Below are 26,212 nucleotides of genomic sequence, written 5' to 3'. Positions count from 1 at the left end.
AAACCTATACATGTTTTGTATCTACGAACTCGTACCGACCTGAGGCATCACACAGACACACCAGTTTTACCATATAGTGCACACTGTGAATAAAATATCCCAAAAACCATCATGCAATTACACTTTTGTTTTGCAATTTTTCCGCACTTGGAATTGTTTTGTCGTTTTCCAATACACTATATGGTAAAACGTATGGTTTTATTTAAAAGTACAGCTCGTACCACAAAAAGTAAGCTTTTATATGGCAAGCTTGACGGAAAAATTAAACAGTTACAGCTCGGAAGAACGGGGGAGCAAAAACAAACAGAAAATCGCCCGGGCGTGAAGGGGTTAAAACCAATCAAAACCACACACCAGCGAAATGCCATTTCGGTTATAAATCCTGTGCATGATTGGATTTGGGTGCAGGGGCAAAAAAACAACACACATAACATTACAAGTAAAGCCCCCGTCACATTTGGCGACTTACCAGCGATCACGAAAACTATGCGACCTGATAAGGATCGCTGGCAGGTCGTTGGTGAGATGTCACACAGTCAGACCTTACCAACGACTCAGTAATGATACAGGTCCCAGTAGCGACCTGTATATCGATCTCTGCTGTCATTGGGACCCTGTCACACAGTGTCAAACATAGCGATGCGTCCTGCCCAGGAGGACATCGCCTTTGAAGAAAATGGTCCAGGACATTCAGCAACGACCGGCGACCTCACAGCAGGGGCCAGGTCGTTGCTGGATGTCACACACAGCGACATCGCTAGCGAGTCACAAAAAAACGTGACTCAGCAATGATGTCGCTAGCGATGTCGCTTAGTGAGACGTGGCCTTTAGCACACCAGATAAAAGGTTGATGGAAATGTGAGCAAAAGCATTCACACAAAACTATCAGCAATAAATCAACAGAGATACAGAAATCGATCAGATAAGTAGATTCTGAAGTAATATAATGGTGGCAAATCGAGCTCACTAATGAAAGCAAAAAAGGTGCTGCAAGCCCAGGCCCCAGTTACCATGCCAAAAAGACCATATAGACATGACCAAGCTAATACTGTAGAAATGAATAGCTGTTGTTCGAATATAGAAGGTCAGAACACTTTTAGCAGAAACCTCAAGGTAGCAGAGAAACACTGAGCTCACAAAAGGAATCCTGTGCAATGCATAAGTGGGGCACCCCAAGTATCCTGGCAGTTCACAGCCCCACACGTATCGTCACCACAGTGACTTTCTCAAGGGCAAAAGAAGAGCAATATGCTTGCTCTTTTTTTGGAGAGGGAGGTTTCTGCTACAAGTGTACTGACCTTATATTTTTGAACAGCTATTTGCCATAATTCTATTACTTCAGTATTATGTTCACACTACTTTATCTGATTGTTTTCTATCTCTTGATAGTTTTGTGTGAATGCTTTTGCTCACATTCCATCAACCTTTCATCTGGTGTGCTTACTTGTAATGTTGTTTGTGTGGGGTACTTTTTGCCCCTGCACCCATATCTAATCCTTCACAGGATTTGGCATCAAAATGGCGGTTTAATTGTGTGTTTTAGTGGTTTTGTAATATATATTTTGTTTATGGTATGAGACCACATTGTACTATATCCTTGTATGTGTTTGTATTTATTGCATAATTGTTAAAACCTAAATATTATTTTGATACGCTACTCATTGTTTGGTGATCCCTCGTGATTGGCACTTCTCTTTTCTTCTGTCATGACTGCTGGGAGTTTGAAACAGCGGAGTCTTGACAGTGTATATTACACACTGGATTCAGCATGTTACACTTCCTCAATAGTTTTGCTTTACCATCGCAGAATTATTAGATCTAGAGTGTCTACTTATGAATGAAAATAGCATTGCAAAAATCTGATCAATCTTTCACTTTTTCCCCAGAAATGTGAGCGACTGCTACTGTATCTCTACTGTCACGAGCTGAGCATTGAGTTTCAAGAACCAGTCCCTGCATCAGTAAGTACAATGCCTACTTTTTCACACACTGCACCGCGTTCCAAATTATTATGCAAATGCTATATTTCTGATTTTCCTAAATGGTCAATGCAAATAAGTCAGTATAATGTTGAAATCCTGAACTGTTAACGTATACATCACATTTTGAGCAAGCCTCCCAATGGTAACAGTATTATTTTATTTTTATTTTTTTCAAAATTAATAAAAAGCTCAAAATGCAGAGTTCTAAATTATTCTGCACAACAGAGTTTCCATACATTTTGTAGGTTGTAAAGAACTCAAAATGGTAATTTGTTGAATTTGTAGCATTTAGAGGTTAGTTACTAAAATCAAAAGCTTTTCCAATCAAAAACTTCTTAACAGGCCAAGAGACATGTTAACATATGACCTTTCGTTGATGTCATCTTCACAATTCTTGGATCCATTGAACAGAGCTGCTGGTTTTTATGTGAATTGCCTCCCACCCTCAGATCTTCTGCTTGAAGATACTCGAAAGGTTCTCAATAGGGTTGAGGTCACGGGAAAATGGTGGCCACATCATGAGGTTCTCTCCTTTTTATGCCCATATTAGCCAATGACTGAGCTATTCTTTGCAGCATGAGATGGTGACATGTCGTGCATGAAGATTTTGCTGGTGGCACGGATCTTCTTTGTATCATGGAAAAAAGTAGTCTGTCATATACTATATACTTTCCTGAGGTAAATTTCACACCTTCAGGATGAAGAACAAAGTGACATCAATTACGAAGATTTTGAAATTGAAGCGATCTCTGTTCATAGGGGATAAGACCAACATGAGTTGAACAATTTGGCATTTGATTTGGGAAAAAGGCTCCAGAATGCCTAGAATCCAGACTGCCTGAGAAAAACTTGCTTGAAAATTTTACGTTATCCTACTTTCCATCCCTAGAAAGTACATTTCTGTAATAATTTAGAAGGGAAAGTGGCATTGTGCATTGCTTTTAACATAGATGGTGACAGTGGCGTTGTACATTGCTATAACATACATGGTTTAATTGAGGAATTGGGGATTCCAAGCTATAACCCAAATGAAAGAGGACTGTTCATCAATACCAGAGCTTGAAGTATGTTTTCCTCTACAACGAAAGTTTATTTGGTTAGTCCCAATTGCCTATTCAGTTTCTCTTTGTGAATAATAAGAGACATAGATTCATTCAGTTGCTGCAATATCACAAACACATAATTTTATCATCTGTGTTGACCTAAAAATGGTATGCTTACTTATTGGTCATCAACAGTTATACACCAAGTATCATTGTTTTCTGTGTATGGGGGGGGCAGCATGAGAAGCATTAGGTGGAAAAGAATTTGCCTTCAAGATATGACCTTTTAAACCTGGTGATCCAAACAATCTACATGAGCACTTGTTGACAGAACATTATACTCCCACTTCTGCACATGAAACTTGGTCTCATGAAGCAATTTGGTAAAGCTCTGCCAACTGAAGAAGACTACCAAGTACCTCATTTTGGCATTTCCTAGCCTATTTGAAATCATAAAGGCCCATGTGTTTGATGGTCCACAGATTGGGCAACTCATCACAGATGAACATTTCATAGCTACGATGTCAGAACACCAAAAGAATGCTTGATTATCATTCAATGACCTTGTCAAGGACTTTCTTGGAAGCCATCTTGCTAACTTCCCTGAAACCTTTGGTCCAGTTAGTGATGAGCAAGGTGACCGGTTCCACCAAGATTTGAAGGTCATGTAGGGACGTTATCAGGGCAGAAAGCATGTACATATGAAGGCTGATTACACAGGTCTACAAAAAATATTTTTGTGATCATCGCAGGTGACTGTACTTTTCTGAATCATCTTTTTGTTTTGATTTAAAAAATGTATATAGTTTTCTGTATCCTGTATAGTTTCTGTGGAGCAGCATCATTATTATGAGGTATAGGAAATATACTAGCGACATTAAAGGGAACCTGTCAGGTCAAAAAAACGTTATAACCTACAAGCAGGAGCCTGTGTGAGCTATTAGTCCCTTCCTACCCATCCCTTTATTGTAATATTGTGTAATATGAAAGTAATGAAATACGTTTTCTTACATATTCCCTATGTAAATGAGCAGGTCTCTAGCCCCATGGGTGTTGCATCGCTCCGTGGACGTTTGCATGTTTTCCATGGTATCACGCCCCTGTGATCGTGATACCATGGATTTACATGAGCGACCTCACGTCTGCTCCTTCAGAATCTCGCATGCGCGCGCTTATCGTTCTCGCCGCCGCACAGCGTCGGACTGTCTACCGGAGAAATCTCCAGTAATTCCAGGCCTGGATTCAGTTACCTGCATTGCACTCTGGAGCTCTCCGCTGCAGCCTGTTCTGATCTCAGAGTTTGCAGGACTGCACCACGAGCGGCGAGTGATTGATTCCCCGGCGATTGTGATTAAGTTCATAACAGCTGCGAACAAGCCGGGCTGCAATCCGGAGTTCAGGTAAAAGCACCGGAGATCAGCCCGGCATGTCTTCAGCTGTCACGAACTGAACCGCAATCGCTGGGGAATCAGTCACTCGGCGCTCACGGTGCAGTCTAGGCTGCACTCCGGAGCTCAGGTGAGAGCTCCGGAGTGCAATGCAGGTAACTGAATCCAGGCCTGGTATTACAGGAGATTCCTCCGGTAGCCAGTCCGACGCTGGCGCCGCCTCCACATCCTGGTGTTTGCTGGCCAGCTTCTGACGTGCAGTGCGCATGCTCAGAAGACTCCTGCAGTTCCTGTCATGTGCAGTGCGCCTCAGAAGCCGACCAGCAAACATCAGGATGAGGCGGCGGCGAGATTGGTAAGCATGCACGCTAGATTCTAAAGGAGCTGATGGTGGTGTCGCTCATGTAAATCCATGGTATCACGCCCACAGGGGTGTGACACCATGGAAAGCATGCAAACACCCATGGGGCTAGAGACCCTGCTAATTTACATATTACGTATTTTATTACTTTCATATTACACAATATTACAAGAAAGGGATGGGTAGGGAGGGGTTAATAGCTCACTGCTTGTAGGTTATAACGCTTTTTTTGACCTGACAGGTTCACTTTAAGAAAGCTAATCTACATTTTAGAAAAAATGCTTCACCGTACAAAACAATTTCACATGCAAATTAGAAACCAAAATATGAGCAGAAATTAAATGTGCTTGAGGGTATATAACATATACGTATATACTATATAACATCCATCAGTAATTTGCCATCATTGAGTCATTCCAAAAACCCTGGTAGGGGTGGTCCATTACTTTATTGTCCTGGTGAAACTACTCGCCTTGTTCATCGCTTACATCCCCAAGATTTTGATGGAAGAAATCTAAATGTGAATGTAAAAAGTGCATTTTCAGAGACAAGCGACATCCAAGACACTGTTATGCATTTAGCAGTTACTCAACACCTTCAACATATTCTGGAAATTTATTTTTTCCTAAGTGTTCACAGATCCACTTGAAGCTTTTCCAAGATCTCAATTCCTTATCATTTAGAGTTCCTTCAAACATATCTCTCATAAGTGCTCTCCTCTGAGGACCAACACATACCCCTTTCTTCAGTTTTGCTGGTGAAATGCGGAGAATTTTTGTGAATTGTACTGGAACCCTTGTGATGAATTTGTCTTTGATATGGATTTCACACACTTTTTAATCAATCCCAACTTCATATGTAGTGGAGATAGAAAGATTTATGTTGGAGCAACTAAAGGATTATGCTGAACATTGTCTCTACCTGGATCATAGATGTTTCTCTGTCCCCAATAACGACGAAAATAATGCTCTACTGTTTTCTACTGTCCCATAAACACAAGAAGCAACAATATTGTGAAACCTCCATGCATTCCTATTAGCAGACAAATCACTTTAAAATCTCCACAAATATTCCCACAAAGGGATTGATGGTTTCATATTTGCATTGTGAAGCAACACTGCTTTCAAACTTCCCTGGGATGAGTCAATAAACAATCGCCAATCTGCAACAAAATACTTTTGATTCAGTTCTTCAGAGGCCATTCGCATTGTTACAGTACACCATTACTCCATCCACTGTGAAAAATTGTTAGCGTTACTTCTGTTTCGGTAATAACACACTTTGACATCATCATGAAGAAGATTCTTCTGTTTCAACCTAGATCCAAGAAGTTCAGCTTTATCTTTTGACAATGAGAGGTCTCTGATGAGATCATTTAATTCATGTTGAGTAAAGCGTTCTGGCTGCTAAATCAGGTACATACTCTTCTTTACTTGAGGTCTCCATGTCTTCACCAGTAGCTTCGGCTCCATAGTCTTCATATTCTACTTCATTTTCATCCAATCCAGACAACTGTGGTACAGGAATTGGCAAGGTACCATCATGTGGAACTGGCCTAATCATAGATTCAAGTTCAGGGTAATTAATCTTATGTTTGTTGTTTGTAGAAAAGCCCTTCAGTTTGACAAAAGTAGCAGTCAGTACTATGATTTTTGGGTTCTCTCCAAATCATGGGAACAGCAAGTGGCTTAGCCACTTTCCTCATATTTAACCAGCCACAAAGACCATTTGAACAACAATTTGCATTTGAGGGGCCCAGCATACATTGAAAATGCACAAATAACATAATAACACAAATACTTCTATCTCAGAAACTTTGTGATAGAACAAGACTAAGCAGATTTTTGGAATCAGCACATCAAACTCCATAAAACTCCTTTTGCTGATGATTTTTTTTTTTTTTTGTGTGTGTTAACCATATATACCGTATGTTTCGTTTTATAAGACACACCAGATTATAAGACGCACCCAAAATTTAGAGAGAAAAAAACAAAAATAGTTTCCATCTTATAATCCGGTGTTGTCTTACTGGAGGGGGGCGCAGCAGTGGTGGTGAAGCGGGGTCACAGGAGGCAGAGGTTATGCTGGCAGCTGCGGCGGGTCCGTCGTGGCAGCGGCAGTCAGCGCGGCAGGTCCATGGTGGCAGCGGCGGTCAGTGGTAGCAGCCACCACGGGTCAGTGGTGGTGGCAGCAGCGGCGGCGGGTGAGTGTCCCAGTCTCTCTGCGGTGTCGGTTCAAATGATGGCGCCTGGAGCGGCGCATACGCAGATTGAGCTCTCATGAGCTCTCATCCAAGAGCTCCATCTGTGCACGCGCTGACTCCCGGTGCCATCATTTGAAACTGGGACCGCGGACACACTGGGACACTCTCCGCACAACCGCCCGCATGCACAGAGTGGATGCCAGCAGGCTGCACGCACAGAAATGCAGCCGGCACCAATAGGCACCCAGCTGCCTGTACGCACCCGGTCGCCGCACAGTCAGCCTCCCCGGTAAGCTATATTTGGATTTTAAGACTCATTCCTCATTTTCCTCCCAAATTTTTTTGAGAGAAAGTGCGTCTAAGGCTACATGCGCACACTGCTTTTTTGGCTGAGTTTTTGGTGCGTTTTTGGCAGAACTTTCTGACATCTGACTTCCCAGCAAAGTCTATGAGAAGTCAGATTTTCTATGCGCACATTGCAGTTTATTTTTCAGCGTTTTATTTGTCAAAAGTTTGTGACAAAAAAATGCACCATTTTCATTCTTCCTGCGTTTTTGTCAACATTTGTCACAAAAACGCAGATTGTGAAAAACGCACCAAAAACGTACCGAAAAAGCAGCAAAAACGCACCTATAATTAGGCTATGTGCCCACGCTGCGGAAAATGCGCGGATTTTGCCGCGGAAAATCCGCGGATTTTCCAGAAATCTGCAGCACAGCTACTCCCCAGCCATTTCTATGGCATTTGGGAAATGCTGTGCCCACGCTGCGGATTTTTCCGCAGCGGAAATCGTGCGTATTTTCGTGCGGAAAAATCTGCAGCGTGTCAGTTATTGTTGCGGATTTCTCCGCAGGGTCCCATATACTTGCCTGCCTTGATAGAGACCAGAGTCACTTCTCCGTTCGGTGTACAGCAAGCGCGGTGGATCCAGCCAGGTACAGGAAGGAAGAGGTGGGCGGGGCCTGCACGAGCTCCGGTCATGTGACAGCCGGAGCTAGTTAAGGCCCGCCCACCTCCAGCACAGTGAACCAGACGCTGCCTGATAGTGACCCGGCCGCCGGAAAGCGAGGTGCTGCATGATGGAGGTAAGTATGAGCACCCCAATCACTGCAGCACTTGTTCTGCATTGAGGATGCAGTGCCGAAGCCATGGTACTGTATCCTCAATGCAGAATGCCCACACCATATCCGCAGAACATTCCGCTGTGCATCCGCAGCATTGAAACAGAGAAAGTTCTGTTGCGGATTTCTGGGAGCACCTGCGGAATGTCTTGCGAATATATCCGCAGGACAATGTCCCCGTGGGCACATAGCCTTACAAGCATTTTTTGTGACATTTCCAGGCTCTCTCTGACAAGGTGCAGTTTTGGCTGCATTTTGCCTGCAGTTTTGGCTGCAGTTTGTGAACACAAAAAGATGCAGCGCGCGCATGTAGCCTTATAATCCGAAAAATATGGTACTTTATATGACCAAAATAGCTTTAAATGAACATTACATTTACAATAGGTGTTTTTTTGGGTTTTTTTTTTTTTGCATTTTTCATTGTACTTTTTGTAATGTTTTTGGAGTCAGAGTGGGTTTTCCTATAAGCTTAAAAAGTTGATAGGGAAAATCTGGGGTCACTTATATATTCAGAAGTGGTTAGTCAAAAACAAGTGTTGGATCTAGCTCGACTAAAATTGTTTCCCATAATTATCACAAGTGTGATTGATTTCAGTGATCCAAAGAACCCTGAGACACGAGACCATCCTTGAGTTTATTTGAAAAACGCAAACTTAAAATCTTTCTTAAATTCAGTTTGCATAATAATTTGGAACAAAATGTATTTAATAGTATACTAATGTCTTTCTATAATATGAACAAGCACAAGGGAAGTTACATAGACTTTGTAATATCCCTGGTGCTAAAAGAAAAACCTTTACCTGTCATGAAGATTGAATGTTCTGAGGACTATAGATTTCCAGATTGCCAAGTTAATGTTTCTTACCAATTCGCAGTAATCAGTACCAGCACGTAGGGAGTGAACCTGGAGCAGTCGGTGTTTATGCACTAAAATGGTTTTATTCATAATTGATGTGTAATAACCTGGGAACCTGTAGAGAGGTTTATTTTACTTTAAGGGTGCTTCACACATATCGAGATCGCTACCGAAATCGCTGCTACGGCACGGTTTTGGTGACGCAACAGTGACCTCATTAGCGATCTCGCTGTGTGTGACACTGAGCAGCGATCTGGCCCTTGCTGCGAAATCGCTGCTCGTTACACACAGCCCTGGTTCGTTTTTTTCAAAGCCGCTCTCCCGCTGTGACACACAGATCGCTGTGTGTGACGGCGAGAGAGCGACGAAATGAAGCGAGCAGGGAGCAGGAGCCGGCATCTGGCAGCTGTGGTAAGCTGTAACCAGGGTAAACATCGGGTAACCAAGGTGGTTACCCGATATTTACCTTAGTTACCAGCCTCCGCAGCTCTCACGCTGCCTGTGCTGCCGGCTCCGGCTCTCTGCACATGTAGCTGCAGTACACATCGGGTTAATTAACCCGATGTGTACTGTAGCTAGGAGAGCAAGGCGCCAGCGCTAAGCAGTGTGCGCGGCTCCCTGCTCTCTGCACATGTAGCTGCAGTACACATCGGGTTAATTAACCCGATGTGTACTGTAGCTAGGAGAGCAAGGAGCCAGCGCTAAGCAGTGTGCGCGGCTCCCTGCTCTCGCGGTTATGATCGCTGCTTCGGCTGCTGTGTTTGACAGCTAAGCAGCGATCATAACAGCGACTTACAAGGTCGCTGTTACGTCACAGAAAATGGTGACGTAACAGCGACCTCGTTGTCGCTTAGTGTGAACCAGCCCTTACTCAGATGTAAAGTAAGGTGTGTGATCCTCCTTTGTTTATAAAGTCACTGTGGATAGGCATATTAGAGACATGCAGCTCATAGTACTACAGGATGTTAGAGCTTTATGGCAGAATAATGGCCAATTGAAGAAAATGTCATAGATTGACTTTATCCAGGAAGTGATGGACTACAGTTTCCTTGCTTAGCCTAAGGAGGTAAATAAAGTTCAGTCATGTTTTAATTCATCCTAAAGGTTTTCAGTGAGGTTGTGCTAAGGCTCTTTGCAGGCCACTTTAGTTCCTAGTTATCTATACTCCTTTCCGATGTGAGCGCTGCTCCAGCGGTGTCGACACTGCTTTTCCCAGGGAGTGTGTGACATTGCCACACAATCCCTGCCACCAGTCAACACTGGCTTTACTCTCCCCACATTCGCACGTATCCCATATATCTAGGGAAAGTGAGAGAACAGCAGTTCTCGCTTCCTCCAGATGTATGTGATTTGTCCAAAGGAAGGGAGAGCCAAGCCAGCACTATTTGGCCACTGGGATAAATATTATTTTACTGGGAAAAAAACATTTTAATTGACCAGGGGTTGTCCAAGTAGTAAACAACCTCTTTAGTTTTTCTGACTAGCACATAGGTCCCCAACCTGTGGTTCACTGGCCCATGACATGTGGCTCACCTCTGTCTGCCAGCTTGGTGCATGAGCATCAGGGCTAGCACACCGTTTTGAAGAGCCGGTCTCCAGATGGTGACTTTTTAGAGTAGCTCCACATAGAAAAGCAGATCTGGATGCGCATATACTTGGTGAGATAGACATGAGTATGATAAGCTGGAGTTAGGATGATGCTACCATTTAGAAAGTTACTTAAAGTTGGATACAAAATTGTGAACTATGCTTGATTTAAGAATACTAAAAGGGAGTCTGTAACCCTTTGTGTTTTCGGGGTTTTGTTTGTTTTTGTTATTATTATGGGCATACAAGTGGCATAAAGATGAAATTAGCCATACCTGTATTCCTCCTGGATGATGGGCTGTTTTGGAAAAATCCACTTTTATATCTTCTGTTTTCCTGACTATGGTGCGTGTGCTGCCCGGAAGATAAGCCGACTTCCGGTCTTTATTATCCCCAATTTCTCCTCCCCTTCTCTTTAGTATGTGCCTATGATGTCAGGAGAGTGGCTCGAAATCCTGCGTATTCTGCCTGCCTTCTCTCCCCCTGTACTTTCCCACCCTTCCTTGGATAGTGTCTTTTTAATTTTGAGCTGTGCAGGCGCTGAGGAGTCACTATGAAGTAGCAGTGACTCCCTAGTGCCTGTACACCTCTAAATTAAAGACTGTGCCTATGGTAAGGTGTAAAAGTACAGTGGGAGAGAGTGCATGCAGAATGCACGGGATTTACGGCCACGCTCCTGACATCACATGCCCAAACTAAAGAAAAGAGGAGGAAAAACTGGGGAGGGTGACCGGAGGCCGGCTTATCTTCCTGGCAGCACACATCCCATCGCCTGGAAGATAGAAGATATAAAAAAGGATTTTTCCAAAACTGCCCATCCAGGAGGCATAGCGTTGTGGCTAATTTCACCTTTATGCAACACAAAAAGGTGACCGATTCCCTTTAAGGCAGGGGTGGGGAACATATGGAAATTTCTACCAATCTTACGGGGCTGAAAAAAATTATCAGCTTGAAAATTACCCTAATCTATTTGGTCAAACAATTCACTCACACCTATACCCCCTATTGTCGTGGTTGGAGCTGCTTCTCTTTGGTGCAGCTGTGATGTTAGGTGATATTGATCATGTTGCTTCTCAATTGCTTTTCCAGGTTTCTGGGCATATACGCATCACAGAAGGGGCTGGGGGCATATACATATCACAGGAGGGGCTTGGGGCATATACACATCACAGGAGGGGTTGGGAACTTGGACATCACTGGCTGGGGGGCACAATCAGTACTGCCGGGCACGGACAGCACTGTCGGCGGCATGGACAGGACAGAAGGGGCACACAGCACTGGGGGGGTGGTGGTGGTGGCACACAGCACTGGGGGGGTGGAGATGGCACATAGCACGGGGGGGGGGGGGGCACATAGCACTGGTGGGCGTAGACAGTATTAGGGGGCTCACAGCACGGTGGGAGGCAGGGGGCTCACAGTACGGCGGAAGGCAGGCTGATGACCTAATGGTATGCACACCACACATTGTGATTTAAAGGGCCGGCAGCCCATGGGGCCGCATAAAAAGTCATCAGGGGCACATACGGCCCGCAGACTGGAGGTTCCCCACCCCTGCTTTAAAGGGTATATATGGTTCCCCCTCTTTAATAATGTGTCTAAGCATAAAAAGGCAAACAGCTGCTACCTACCTACCTATTGTTCCCAGCGTTTTTCCTGCTGGTGATTCAGCTTCTTCCGCTGACATCGCAACAATAGAGCGGCGGTTTCTCATACGCTCTGCTCTGTAGGCGGGTCGGTACACTGATTGACAGCCAGCTCTGCCAGTTAGGCAGCGGAGAACCAGCTGTCAATCAGCGTACCGTCTGCCATGCCACCCAGTCTACAGAGCAGTAAAGAAGCCCCTGTTTTGCTGATGAAGCCATTCTATTGCTACAGGGTGGTCTGTGCTGGCAAAGAACGGCGCCAGGCACAGCAGGCAGGTACTTTGCAACTACCTGCCTCTTAGTGCTTAGACACATTTTGTTTGTTAAAGCCCAGAGTATACCCTTTAATGATGGTTGAAGGGACCTGGTACCGGGTTTTTCACTTATGAGCTGCAGCCATCACCAGTGAGCCGTTACAGCATTCCGGAATACTACATAAGAGCCCAGGACGCTGTATATACCGTAAAAAAGACCTTTATATTATACTTACCTAGGGGGCAGCCCAATCCGATAGGAGTTGCTGCTCTCTGTCCGGCATCTCATCCATTTTGTGCGATCTCAGTCTTCCTGCCCAGCACCGTGTGCATGACGCATCCTGTGTCATTTACACAGAGGCTTCCATTGCGTTACTGCTCATGCAGACTTTACTCTGCTCTCAGGCGGGCAGATCAAAGTGCACATGTGCAGGAGTGCAATGGAGGCCTCTGTGTGAAAGATGCAGGATACATCATGCACACAGCGCTGGGCAGAAGGACGAGGAGGCGCCGAACCGAGAGCAGTGACACCCATCGGACCAGACTGCACCCTAGGTGAGTATTATAAAGATCTTTTTTTATGTTGTACAGAGTGGCCTGGGCTCTTGTATACAGTTTTCTGAAATGCGGTATATGAGGGCTCACAGGTGGCTGCAGCTCATAAGGGAAAATCCCAGTGACCGGTTCCCTGTAAGTCGGCACCTCTAAAATGTACATAAGCATCCTTATAAGGAATGGAGACCAAGATATTGGTGTGTTTTTGTGGGGACGTTTTGGCTGGTTTTATATCATGTTCTATGTGTCACTACTGAAAGGGGAGGAGTCAGTGAATGGTGCTCACTACTATCTCGCAGAGTTGAATGTGGCACTCTTGGTAAGAAAGGTTGGGGGCCACTGCACTAACAATAATGCTTCCAAGTAAGCTTTTTTTTTTTTTTTACTGCACAGTGAAAAATGTATAAGAACAAAACTCTAGAAACTGACGTTTTTTTTTTATTACTGTACCATCCCTCTATACAGTACATTACATAATAATAAATTATGGTGACATTAAAAACTGCAACTTTTCCTGCAGATAACCCATCATACAGCTATGTCAACAAAAAGATAGCTCTTTGACAGCTGATAAAAGAAAGCAGAAAAGTGCCTTGGTCGGGTTTGTCCAGGCATCTAATAGTTCTACAAATGGTTGTCTCTTAAAGACTTGAGGAATTTAAGCAAATTTCTCTGAATAAATGTTCAGTTTAGGATTTAATAGCTTTATGTTCCGGACTAATCTGCTGCAAAGAAAAAAAACAACTAATTTTTGATGCAGATTGACAGTGGACTTTCTGCATATTTTGTTGTGTGCATTAGGGCAAGATTTGTTTGGATTACTTGTTCGATACAGATCTGCATTAAAGGTAACTTGCATAAAAAAAGACGCTGATAATCTGCAGGTTAACAGCATTCTACCAGGGAGGGGTGAACGTTTATTTCTCCTGGCAGCCTTCAGCTTTCAGTCAGAGGAAGATCTGCAGCAGCATCAGTCACCAATCACTACATAGTGAGTGGTGGCTGTAACCACGCCCCGACACTGACAGCCAACTCAGCATTGCATTGGTATAGAGCCGCCTGTCAGTCGGTAATTGGGGCGTAGTTACAGCTACCACTCACTATGCCATTTTCAGTGTCTGAAGCTGTGTTGGCTGTGATTCTGTGACTGAAAGCCAGTAGCTGCCAGGAGAAATAGTTAATTTCTTCCCCGTAGCTGTGCTTTCAATATGGTGGCTACAAAGCTTTGAAATGCTGTTAATTTGCAGATTAGCCCATATCTGCAGATTTATTGTTTTTGGGGGGTTTTTTTTTTTTTTTTTTTTTTTTTTTTTATACATGAAAGGTTTCCTTTTAAGAGGCACAATAGCATAAATCCAAAGACAAAAACTCCCACATCCCAATTAAAAATTAATTTTTCTTCATTGCAATTATTCATAAAATATTAAAATCAATAAAAGATGGCTATTGATACAAAAAAGTAAGACAAAGACAACAGGGCAGTGAGTATGAACAAATATTGTTACAGGCTAATAAATTAACAAAATATGCGTGGCATGCAATTTTTACAAAAACTTAGATCTTTAATATAATTGGGTTGGTTTCCTGATAAAATATAAATATGCCTATTTCATAATACAATCAATTCGGTCAAAAAATGCATCTAAAATTATGTACAGTATATAGATTCATATAGAAAATACATCAATACAAATTTTTTTTACAAAGATATGTCTTGAAGATATAAATAATCATGTCAAAAATACAAGTGCAATAAATTATGTCTCTTCAATTGAATTAGTGTATATCTAATAAATACCATATAGTACAAAGGAGGACCTAAAACCTAGTGTGGGCTAAACGGAGTAAATGGAAATTTGTATGTAAAATAAATTCACAAATGATCATGAGCAGCAAAAGTAGCACCCTAAAACACAATTATTGAAGTGCAAATATAATATAATAATAAAGATAATATATAAAAGTGCACCAAATAAATAATTAAATAGATAAGTAATTATATCAGACTATATAAATGTGAATAAATATTTATATAAATATGAAGATTTAGTTGTGTTCCAGGATCTTTCAGGGTGAAACAAAAGCAGCTCAGAAAAATGTGTAAACCCCCATTTTATACCACTCCTAAATTAGCTACAAACCATCATATGCCTGCATGTAACCAAATCTCCAGGGCACGGAATAAAGAGGAACACAGCATAAATAATACATGCAAATTAAGGGTAATCCCATAAAGATAGAACCGCTGTGCTTCACCTTACCGCGTCCAAGAGTGCTCAAATAAGTTATTCCACGGTCATATAGTAAACCAAAGCATTACCACTGTAATCTTCTGCCACAGGTGACCCCCTAACGTCCGTTTCATGTTGCCACTTCATCAGAAGTTTCCTTTTAAGTCCACCTAATAATTTTGAGCCACATGCAAATCTGAAGCAAACTCATTACAACTCCTCTACAAATAATAGAATCTTATAGATGTGTCTCTTTGGGCCCTTTCAACAACCATACTCCACAATCTAACATTTATCAATTATCACATAGGTGCTAAACCTTAAAGGGAACCGGTCACCAGGTTTTTCCCTTATGATCTGCGGCCACCACCAGTGATCTTATATACAGTATTCCAGAATACTTAATATTAGAGCCCAGGTCGCTCTGTAGAACGTAAAAATCACCTTTAGAATACTCACCTAGGGGGCAGTTTACGTTCTACAGAGTGGCTTGGCTCTTATATACAGTATTCCAGAACACTGTATATAAGGGCTCACTGGTGGTGGCCACAGCTCATGAGGGAAAAACCTGGTGATAGGTTCCCTTTAAAATGCTGGAATACCCCTTAATCTTGTTTGTTTTGTAAGGTATTGAAGCACAGCGCTCACCTCCAGCATGTGATAAACTTTTTTTCTCTCCTTTTCTTTTCTTTATTTGCAGATACCAAATTATTACAAAATAATTAAGAAGCCAATGGATCTATCTACAGTAAAGAAGAAGCTGCAGAAAAAGCACTCACAACACTACCTGACTCCTGAAGGCTTTGTTGCAGACGTACGGCTGATTTTTAAGAACTGCGAAAGGTTCAATGAAGTATGTCTGTCTCATTTCACTATATTTTACGTCATTTCTTTGTACCGTTTAATTCATGTTGCAGGGTCCCATTACCTATAGATGGATTTTTTCACCTTTTAGCTTTTTAGGTAATACTTTGCATAACTGTAAACCCCAAGTTATAATTTATAATGAAATCTTTGATCACCCTTCCATTATTGGGTATTAAAGCATGATGACCATAATGGATTTACATTACACAAAAGCTAAAGACCCCTATAAATAGGCTATGCAGCTGAGCAATGACAATCAAGTATTCTTGGTCACTTGTACTGTGTTCACACCTCACCCCTGGAGCTGCTCATTATAGAAGATTGAATATAAAAGCACGTTATAAAACATTGTGCAAAATTCAACTTCTGTTTAGTTTTTTAAGACACCTTGAAAAGAAATTTACAGTTCCCATAGGATCCATAAAATGTAGTTTATCGATGTCAGATGTTTTCTCAACAGTAAATGTAGCAATGCTTTTGGCAATGTATATAGAATAGACAGATCTTCCTGCTAGAACCATCAGAAGAGAGTATATGGCATTATAATGACTGTGCCTATCAAGCTAATTTTCTAACAGCTTTAAGGCAAGGTCTTTAGCAAAGTAAAATATATATATATATATATATATATATATATATATATATATATATATATATATATATATATATATATATATATATATATATATATATATATGTGTGTGTTTGATGCCCTTTTAAATGGTTTACTGTGCGCTAGGATATTGTGCCTGAAATTTGTCACGTTACATTCATTCTTATCATTGCTTATGTATTGGAAGGATTATCTGAATTACCAGTCATCAAGGGCATAAAACCGAAAGTGATAAATAAATGGAACTATTAGTGAATATATGTTAGCAATGGCTGCTGCCACTAAAGGTTCTCTCCAGCTGCTGACTAATAAACCAGTTATAATACTGAGCATTTTTACCTTTCTTTTCATGGGACTCTGCCAGTATAAATACCATTGTATTCCTTCAATTAAAACCCTCTGAGATGCTTCTCAGGCACCGTACCCATCAAACAATTACCTAATCTGCACTAATGATAGATAAAAAGCCTAAACCGCTTTTCTGTAAATGGCCGCCTCTTCCTTTTGAAGCAGTCTCGTGGTTTTCTAGTATGAGACGGCTTTCTTCCATTGGAAAGGCATTTTACTTACCTGTTGTATTCTTTCTAAACATAAAAGCCAAGCATGAATGCAACAGGCAGAGGTCTGCCTCATTTGTGGATATGCCGCAAACCAGTTTAAACCAAAATTGAGAATTTTATTTAAGGAGTTGTCCTGTATTTGGCAACCTCACCAATTAGCCAGACCAAGGGTACACTGAGCTCTTGTACTTAATTAGAACAGTAATTCTGTGCTGACACATCATCCGTATCATAAGGCTTGACATTTTACTTGTCAGCACGATTTTTTTATCGTGAAGTAAAGAGATGACTCTAATGGCGCTGTAATACGGATTACATTTATACTTTTGGTGAAGAAATCAGCTTTGTTCTTTAACCCCTTCAGCCCCCGGGCACTTTCTGTTTTTGCGTTTTTGTTTTTTGCTCCCCTTCTTCCGAGAGGCGTAACTTTTTTATTTTTCCATCAATCTTGCCATATGAGGGCTTGTTTTTTGCGGGACGAGTTGTACTTTTAAATGAAACCATAAGTTTTACCATATAGTGTACTGGAAAACGGCAAAAAAATTCCAAGTGCGGAAAAATTGCAAAAAAAGTGGGATTGTACAATAGTTTTTGGGATATTTTATTCACCGTGTTCACTATATGGTAAAACTGATGTGTGGGTATGATGCCTCAGGTCGGTGCGAGTTTATAGACACCAAACATGTATAGGTTTACTTGTATCTAAGGGGTTAAAAAAAATTCACAAGCTTGTCCGAAAAACGTGGCGCACGTTTTGCGCCATTTTCCAAAACCCGTAGCGTTCTCATTTTTCAGGATCTGAGGCTCAGTGATGGCTTATTTTTTGCGTCTTGACCTGACGTTCTTAACGGTACCATTTTTGCGCAGATCCTACGTTTTGATCGCCTGTTATTGCATTTTGCGCAAAATTTGCGGCGACCAAAAAACGTAATTTTGGCGTTTGGAATTTTTTTGCCGCTACGCCGTTTACTGATCAGATTCATTGATTTTATATTTTGATAGATCGGGCATTTCTGAACGCGGCGATACCAAATATGTGTGTATTTTTTATTTTTTAACCCTTTAATTTTCAATGGGGTGAAAGGGAGGTGATTTGAACTTTTTAGGTTTTTTTATTTTTTTTTAATTTTTTTAAAACCTTTTTTTTACTTTTTTTTATTTTACTAGTCCCCCTAGGGGGCTATTGCGATCAGCAATCCGATCGCTTTGCACAATCTGCAGATCTCGGCTACAGAGCTGAGAACTGCAGATTTGCTGCTTCACTTTCAATGCCGGCTGTATTCCGGCATTGAGAGGAAGTGACTCATGTTAGCCACAGGCGTCATCACATGACCCTGTGCTACCATGGCAACCGCCGAAAGTCACGTGATCATGTCACGTGACTTCCGGCGGGGGCGGGGTAAGTCACTGTCATGGCGGCGCCCATATACATATTGCTGCCAAGACTTTGGCAGTGAAATGTAATGGGTTAATGGCCGCGGGTGGAAGCGATTCCACCCGCGGCTAGCAGGCACACATATCAGCTGTTGATAACAGCTGATATGTGCGCGTCTCGCCGCCCGCAGGGGGCGGGGCTTACCGGGACACGATCCATGACGTATCTAGTACGTCATGGGTCGTTAAGGGGTTAATCACCATTTGAAGTTTCCTGTTAATTAGATTTCGCTGCACAGGGGCTGGACTATACACTTGGTCTTCTCCTCCCTGTCTGTGATTACCTGTCTCATCGTCCTGTCCAGTTCAAACAGAGGAGACAGGTCATTCACAGACAAAAAATAGTATAGAGGCTGGGGAATCACAGACAGAGAGAAGCCGACCAATTGCACAGTTCAGGCCCTGTGCACCCAAATCAAATTTTCAAAATAGCTCAAATGGTGAGTAAAGAAGAACAACAAAGTGGATTTCTTCACCAATGGTATCTATTTAAAGGTAATCTGTCAGGTCTAATATGCACCCAGAACTACAAGCAATTCTGGGTGCATATTGCTAATCCCTGTCTAACCATCCCTGTATCTAGTAGAATAGATAAAGGGATCTTAAGAAAAAGTATTTCTAAAGATCTTTTATTATATACTAATGAGCGGAGGGACTAGTCACAAGGGCGTTAGTTCCTGCGCTCATTCTGCCCTCTTGGCATGTTAGCACGCCCCTGTGGATGTGCTAACAAGCTATTCAATGCAGCATCACTGACGCGCGTGCCTGTGTCCCCAGTCACCGCTGATCAAAAGTCCTGGCACTTCTGGTCATGCGCAGCATGAAGCCAGGTGTTTGCGTCTTGGCTTCAGTGAGGTTTTGTGAGCAAGACCAGAACATGTTAAGAGGGCAGAAAGAGTGCAAGAACTAACACCCTTGCGACTAGTCCCTGCGCTCATTAGCATATCATAAATGATCGTTAGAGATATTTGGAAAAAGTATTCCTATCTATGCTACTAGATACAGGGATGGATAGGCAGGGATTAGCAATATGCACCCAGGTCTGCTCTTGGTTCTGGGTGGATATTGCACCTGACAGGTTCCCTTTTAATAAGCATTATAGCTCCATTACAGCCATGTCTTGCTGTGCTTTACAGAGTCGTCTATTTCTACCCTCCTTTTTTATCAAAAGCTGCAAGAGAACCTACATTTAAACCAATTTTGCTTGAAGGTTTGCACTTGATGGCTGGTATTTTATGCATGTGAAATGTGTCCACTTTCCATCAGAATGTTCCCGATTCTTAAAGGGGTTGTCCGACCATAAACTCAAAAAAAATTTAAGCTAATCTGTGCTGTATTGTCATATAAAACATTCCTACATTTTTTTTAGCTGACTTTTTTGTTCCTCTTGAATTATCTCTTTATTCTTTGCAGCCACTTTATTTATCTGCTGCTCAAGCAAACTTGACTTTCTCCTGTCCTTAGTTGCCAAACCTCAGTCAGAAGGGGCACCCCCTGGCCTCACAGTCCAGCCCCGCTTTCTGCACACTCATTGGCTGTCAGTAGTTTGCCCAGCACAGACCTCTAGTAGAGGACAATATGAGCACATATAATGTAGTAATGTGCTCATCCTATAGTAATGCCCCATCCTGTAATAATGTGCCCCCATACTTGTGCCCATTTGTAATGTGTTCATCTTATAGTATTGTGCCCATCCTTCAGCTCATTCTGTAGTAATGTCCCCCTGGGGTCCTCTTCTTCTAGCAATGCTCTGTCCTGTAGAATTGTCCTCTAGTGTGCCATTCTTCACAAACGCAAAAAAACCCCAAACATATTCTTCTCACCTGTCCTCGTTTCCTCGGTGTCCTGTCTGCTTCTTGCGGCCGTAGCCCCCTTGACGAACGGCGCAGGGGCCGCCGCTGACAGTGCTTTATATCGGAGGACAGATTCTGCTCATGGGCAAGCTCTCTATACAGCTTCTCCAGTGATCAGATGCTGGCCTTTGATTGGCCGGCAGCTAATCATTGCAGTAGCTGTATACAGAGCTCACGTCTGAGCAGCGCCGGGGAATCTGTTCTGTGATATAAAGCGCTGACTGCACTGCCCCCAACACAGGCAGCGATCAGCAAGGGGGCCACGGAACTGCGTGCTGCAAGAAGCATCAGGGGCCGCATGCAGCCTACCGACAGCGTCTTTGAGACCACTGCACTACGGAATGTGGGGGAGACTTCATGCATTATGCCTGCCCAGCAGGGTGGCAGCATGAAGTCCCGTCAACAAGCTCCTGCCCCTCTCGACGTGACGTCACAGGAAGCAGCAAAATCATGGCAGGAGTGGTCGCATGACCGCTGTGAGCCGGGGAGAGGGGCTTAAAGCAGGGCAGGTGGGTAGTCTCTCTCTACTTACTTGCTCCAATGTAACCCAATAGTGAAATAACAAAGTAAAAAAAAAAAGCCGGATAACCCCTTTAATTTGTCAATTTCTATTCTATTGTGTTTGATGTACTATATTAGTTTAGTTAGAAATCCGTTGTGGTTTAGAAAGGGTATAACCAAATGTCCAGTTCTTATTTCACAAGTAACTGTTTATACTGACATTTTATAGTGAGAGCATATCAGATGAAGTGAATATGGCATTTCAGTAATGTTTTGGCGCCAGTACTTTTTTGCATATCTGGCATGTTCAAATCAGTTAGGTGGAAGGGAGAAGCGTTTTTCATTTAGATTTTAACATTGGCGAACTCTCCCAGCCCAAAATAGAATTTTGTTTTTAGACCTGTTTTCATCACATTGTTTCCCATGGCAGCATAGAGAGCTGCGATTTACGGCCAGACCATGAATTCAAGTATACCCCCTTTGACTGAGCCGAGATTTTTGACTTGCAACCTGGTCATAATTATTTTTTACTTTATGGCCTTGTTTTATAGTAAAACCCTTCTGATAAATCTTTTAGAGTAAACAATTTTCCCTTTTTTTGACTTTAATGTCCTTTTTAGATGATGAAAGTTGTTCAAGTTTATGCAGAAACACAAGAATTTAATCTGCAGGTAAGATTTCCAAACCGTGCAAACTTGACAGAAGTCTTTGTATTTCCCAAAGTGATTTCTTTTTTTTTTTCTTCTTTGTCTAACAGAGCGACTCAGAAGTGGCCCAAGCAGGAAAGGCGGTTGCATTATACTTTGAGGACAAACTTCCAGAAATCTACCCAGACAGGACCTTCCCACCGTTGCCAGAGTTTGAACCAGAGGAGGATGATGGTGAAGTTACAGAGGATTCCGATGAGGATTTTGTACAGCCTCGAAGAAAACGTCTAAAGTCAGATGAGAAGCCAGTGCATATAAAGTGATTTCAATGCCCTGGACTTGGCATTTTTCTGTAGAGAGATAACTTTAAGTACTTATTTAAGTGTCCCTGGAATATCTTCTCGCCTACACTTGCCACTTCATGGATAAGGTGGCAACTTAGACAGTATTAGACCAACCAATTTGTACAGAAGAGATGAACATTCTTTTAAAGAAGATGAAAACTTATTGTCACTTTTATTTTATTTTTTCCTTGCATATTTTTTTTTTTTAATTTGAAGCTTGCTGGACTCCTTTCACAAGGAGCCATCTAATCGAAATCTCAATTATGTTTTGTGAAATGTTAAAGACCGTTCCTTTTGATTTTGATATTTTCAACCGTTCTTTGTACAGACCTATAAGTGGACACAGTGGTTGTTGTTACCTGTTAATCTATTTCTTTTTCGGAGATTGGACCAGTAATTGCAGTTTACTGTAACACCTTCTTTCTATCGGGCTGCTCTGTAGCTCGACCTCTGGATCAACGAAATCATGGTACAGGTTTAAGTGTGCTTTTCGAATGATTAATTTGTAATTGTTCTCCATTTCCAAGTTTTTGTTACATTTTTATTTTATTTTTTTTTTCTTGAGTGCTTAGCTTGAGTGGGTTATCCTTCAAGATTCTGGTATATAGATATATATTTTGTGAAGGAAACAATTTAACTTGGATCATAAAAAAACATTAACTTTTGCTATGTATATATGAGGAAGCTTATACGTGTTCGTAAATCCATATTGCATTATTTCTGACAACAGATTGTCAATCTTTGCTGTTGTCTTGCATCCAAGACAAGGAAAAATAAATTAACTGGTTAAATATTGTTGATTTTTATCCTGCTTTGATACCAAATGGGTAGATTGAAACTATTAGTATATTGGAGAGGGTTTAAGAAAAAAAAAATCTTGGTCTTCCTTAGGGTTATACAATTTTATTCATTGTATTGGAGTTTAAATCTATATATCATGTGGAATCCATTTTCTCTGATGACTGAACTTGGCTTTTTGAAGGGGCCATCCGCTACCTGGACCCTGTTAGCGTAAGTATTCCTTCTTATAGGAGAGAAATAGCATATACTCAACTCCTGGACTGGCGCAGATGCCAGGTCTCGTTTGACATTGGCTCACGTGGAACAACAATCAGCGGCCGCTATTACGGTAAACTGATATTTCCCTCAGACAAGCACAAGTAGTGGGAACAAGAACATTGGCATAACAATGTCACACGATCCCTGGTGTGGAAGGTGGGTCCATGTTGTTTTTATTTTACAAGGGAGAGTACTTCATTTAAGAAGGTGTTGTCCAGGTAGTGGATAATCCCACAATGAGTGGTGAGTTTTTGATGATACAAATTTTCTTCAGCATTTCTACAGTTGTGTTTTTCATTGCGTTGTTTTTTCTGTTTTTACATACGTTTTTCTTGTATTTTTGACACTGCGGGTTTTGGCTTTTTTTTATGCCAAGTTTTAAATTAAAGCTGCTTTTGTTTTAGTTACAACCTGTTTTTGGCTTTGCCAAAACTTTATTCATACAGTCGTGAGGATTACATGCGTTTCAACTGCAGAAATGAACTAAAACCGCATATCTGTTTCTCACTTGATTTTCCCCTTAGAATTGCATTAGATGTGGAAAATCTGCAATTGAAATTCAATGAATTCACAACAGAAATTGACCCATTGTGCATTTTAGACCCGCAGCGCATGTCAGTTTACGTAGCGTCAGAAATGAAAAGTGCGATGGACTTGAGAATTCTATAAGACAATGGGGATTTTTTTTTTTTAATCTCATTTTTAGAACTAAACTGTAAAGAAATTGTGTCATCAGAAAAAATGACCTAATGCTAAAATCACAATTTTATGTTAAATGTATTTTTGAAAATGTATGGTCTTCTTTTTTTTTTTTCTTTTTTTTTTTTTTCATATTAAAATCTGTATCGAAAAAGTCATCTTACAATGTTCACACTGGTTACTAGACTCCTAGCATGTGTACATTAGTAGCCCAGACTCAGACCCCATCTTTTGTATTATGTCATAAAATGTGCATGTGAAAGGAGGCAGAAGTGGGACATTTCTTAATATGAATGTTGGTGTGTATGCCGCCACAGACCGGATTACAATGACCGGTAATCGGAACGCTGAAAGGTTTTCCTGAAACTGAGCATTGGTCTAAACACGCCCCAGTAGCCTGTGTGAAAATTGAAAGATTTCAATTTATTTTTCTTTTAATACATGAAAAATACATGAAAAAGCCATTGCCAACATTAAAAAATACACTTAACAACCGTGGTATAAACAGATCTTTGCAGTGTCTTATGGGAATCTTTGTGCTTTTTATTATTTTTCTTGGTGTAAATACTGTTTCTGCCACAATGCAGTAAAACTGGGTATGTGCTGAACTAACAAGAAAATCCAAATTTTACATGCGGAACTCATTCTCCGGCATTTCAGAGAAAATCTAGTTAGATGATCCGGCCAGGGACCATACCATGAGATGACTCTTCTTCCTTAGTGCCACTGCAGGTGATTGGGAAATGCAGTTATTCACCTCTAGCAGCGCTGGGAAAAGTCGTCCGGGGTCGGCACCGGACTAGTATTGTCTAACTATATTCTTCTAACTATATAATTTTTCTGAAAACCCGACTGTTTCAGAGATAACTATACCAGGCTGCAGTAATGTTGCCAGGCTCTGATTCATGGTGACCGTGGTTTGGACACCATAAGTCAGATGACAGGTTCCCTTTAATCAGGAAACCAGTAGCATTTTAAATGCATCTTTAGGTTGTAAAAAGTAAAGCAAAATTGATATGTAGCACTAAGCATAAAATGTTTGAAGTTGAAGTTACTTTAATCTTTTCAGTTAGTTAAAAATTGTATAATTTTGCTATGATGAACTGTCTTGTACATAATCCTGACTGCCTCCAGGCAGCAGCCTTTCCAGACTTGGTATTCATGATGCGTTATGATTTTTTTATTTTATTTTTTTTTTTTTTTTTTTTTAGCAGCGCTTGCTAATACTGCACTGCGTAGTGAAACCACTCAGTGGAAAATGTCCACTAGAATTACCCCAATAAAATCCATTTATCGTCTTACACTCCTTTGCCCTTGCTGATTGTAGTTGGACAGTAACATATGTGCATTCATGTTTAAGCCTTCATCTCTTGGATCTACTTTACACTGCATGTCCATGTTTTAAAGGATCAAGTATGTGATTGTGAATGTAAATGCTGTCAGGGCTGAAAGAGAAGGAGGATTTTTTTCAGGGTGAGGAGTGGGACAAGAGTATGATGTGGTTGTAGACCCCACTTGGTGTGAAACCAAAGGCACGCAGCTCAGCAGAGGAGGTAGAGAATGAAGAAGACGAGGAGTTTACGTTGTGACTTCCCACGACAAGCACCGCATCCTCAGCAATAAATCTGGCTGTGGCCAGCAGCTGTCGCAGGTCTGCAGTTCACATGGGCTGCAAGGGTTGCCTAGCCTGAGCCTTTTTGAAAAAGAAAGGAAAGAATGATCCAACTCAAGTTTTCTGTCAACTTTGTAAACAATAACTCAGAAGAGTCAGAAATTCCAATAATTTGACTACTCTACTACATGCATGAATCGGCGTATGCCACATGTGTTACTCTGGAAATATTACTACGCTAAAACACACCCTAGCCAACCACCGCCCTATCGACCACATCTGCTGCTTACACCTCTCAGTCACCGTGGCAAGTGGTTTCACACAGGTCTTCGGCTGCAGAACCTCCACTTGTTTACCTGCTACAGTCGGGTTGAGGGAGAGGCCATCGGCTGTTACAGAAGTGGATATCCCTGCTGTTTTTTTTACCAATCTCAGACATTGAGCACACCTCATCTTTCGCAGTCCACCATAACCTTTCCCTCACAGTCCAGTTTTTCGTGTACACCCTACTTCACCCTCTCTCAGCACAGCAGCCAGCCCTCTGTCTCACAGTTGTGGTCATGCAAGAGATTTCAATCTACACATGCCAAACTTAAGAGCCTGAAATTCACCATATGTAGTCTATTAGCAATGGAAATGTTTCCTTTTCACCTAGTGGATACAGACTGTTTCCAAAAGCTGGAGGCCATTGCAGTGCCCCAGTAGCAAATGCCCAGTCACAATTGCTTCTCTAATAAAACTGTGTCTGCACTACACCAGCATGTCACAGACATTATTATAGCGTCATTAATTCCATAAC

General features: G+C 41.7%; 1 protein-coding gene across 2 annotated transcripts in view; it reads left to right on the top strand.

Annotated features, from left to right (window-relative positions):
- The window catches only part of TRIM33 (tripartite motif containing 33), a 253,401-nt gene extending 228,297 nt beyond the window's left edge, over positions 1 to 25,104 (top strand). The window contains exons 17-20 of one of the 2 annotated variants that reach the window (XM_075335610.1): positions 1,887 to 1,961; positions 15,925 to 16,077; positions 21,673 to 21,723; positions 21,810 to 25,104. In XM_075335610.1, coding sequence (XP_075191725.1) covers positions 1,887 to 1,961; positions 15,925 to 16,077; positions 21,673 to 21,723; positions 21,810 to 22,022 — 492 coding nt within the window. In that variant the 3' untranslated portion in view covers positions 22,023 to 25,104. The remainder of the gene's footprint in view (positions 1 to 1,886; positions 1,962 to 15,924; positions 16,078 to 21,672; positions 21,724 to 21,809) is intronic. The other variant, XM_075335611.1, reaches the window with a different exon arrangement.
- Positions 25,105 to 26,212: the final 1,108 nt, after the last annotated feature.

Source organism: Anomaloglossus baeobatrachus, chromosome 2 (genome assembly GCF_048569485.1).
Source record: "Anomaloglossus baeobatrachus isolate aAnoBae1 chromosome 2, aAnoBae1.hap1, whole genome shotgun sequence".
Taxonomy (NCBI): domain Eukaryota; kingdom Metazoa; phylum Chordata; class Amphibia; order Anura; family Aromobatidae; genus Anomaloglossus; species Anomaloglossus baeobatrachus.
Note: the sequence above shows the minus strand (reverse complement) of the source record. Positions and strands in the feature narration are given on the sequence as shown.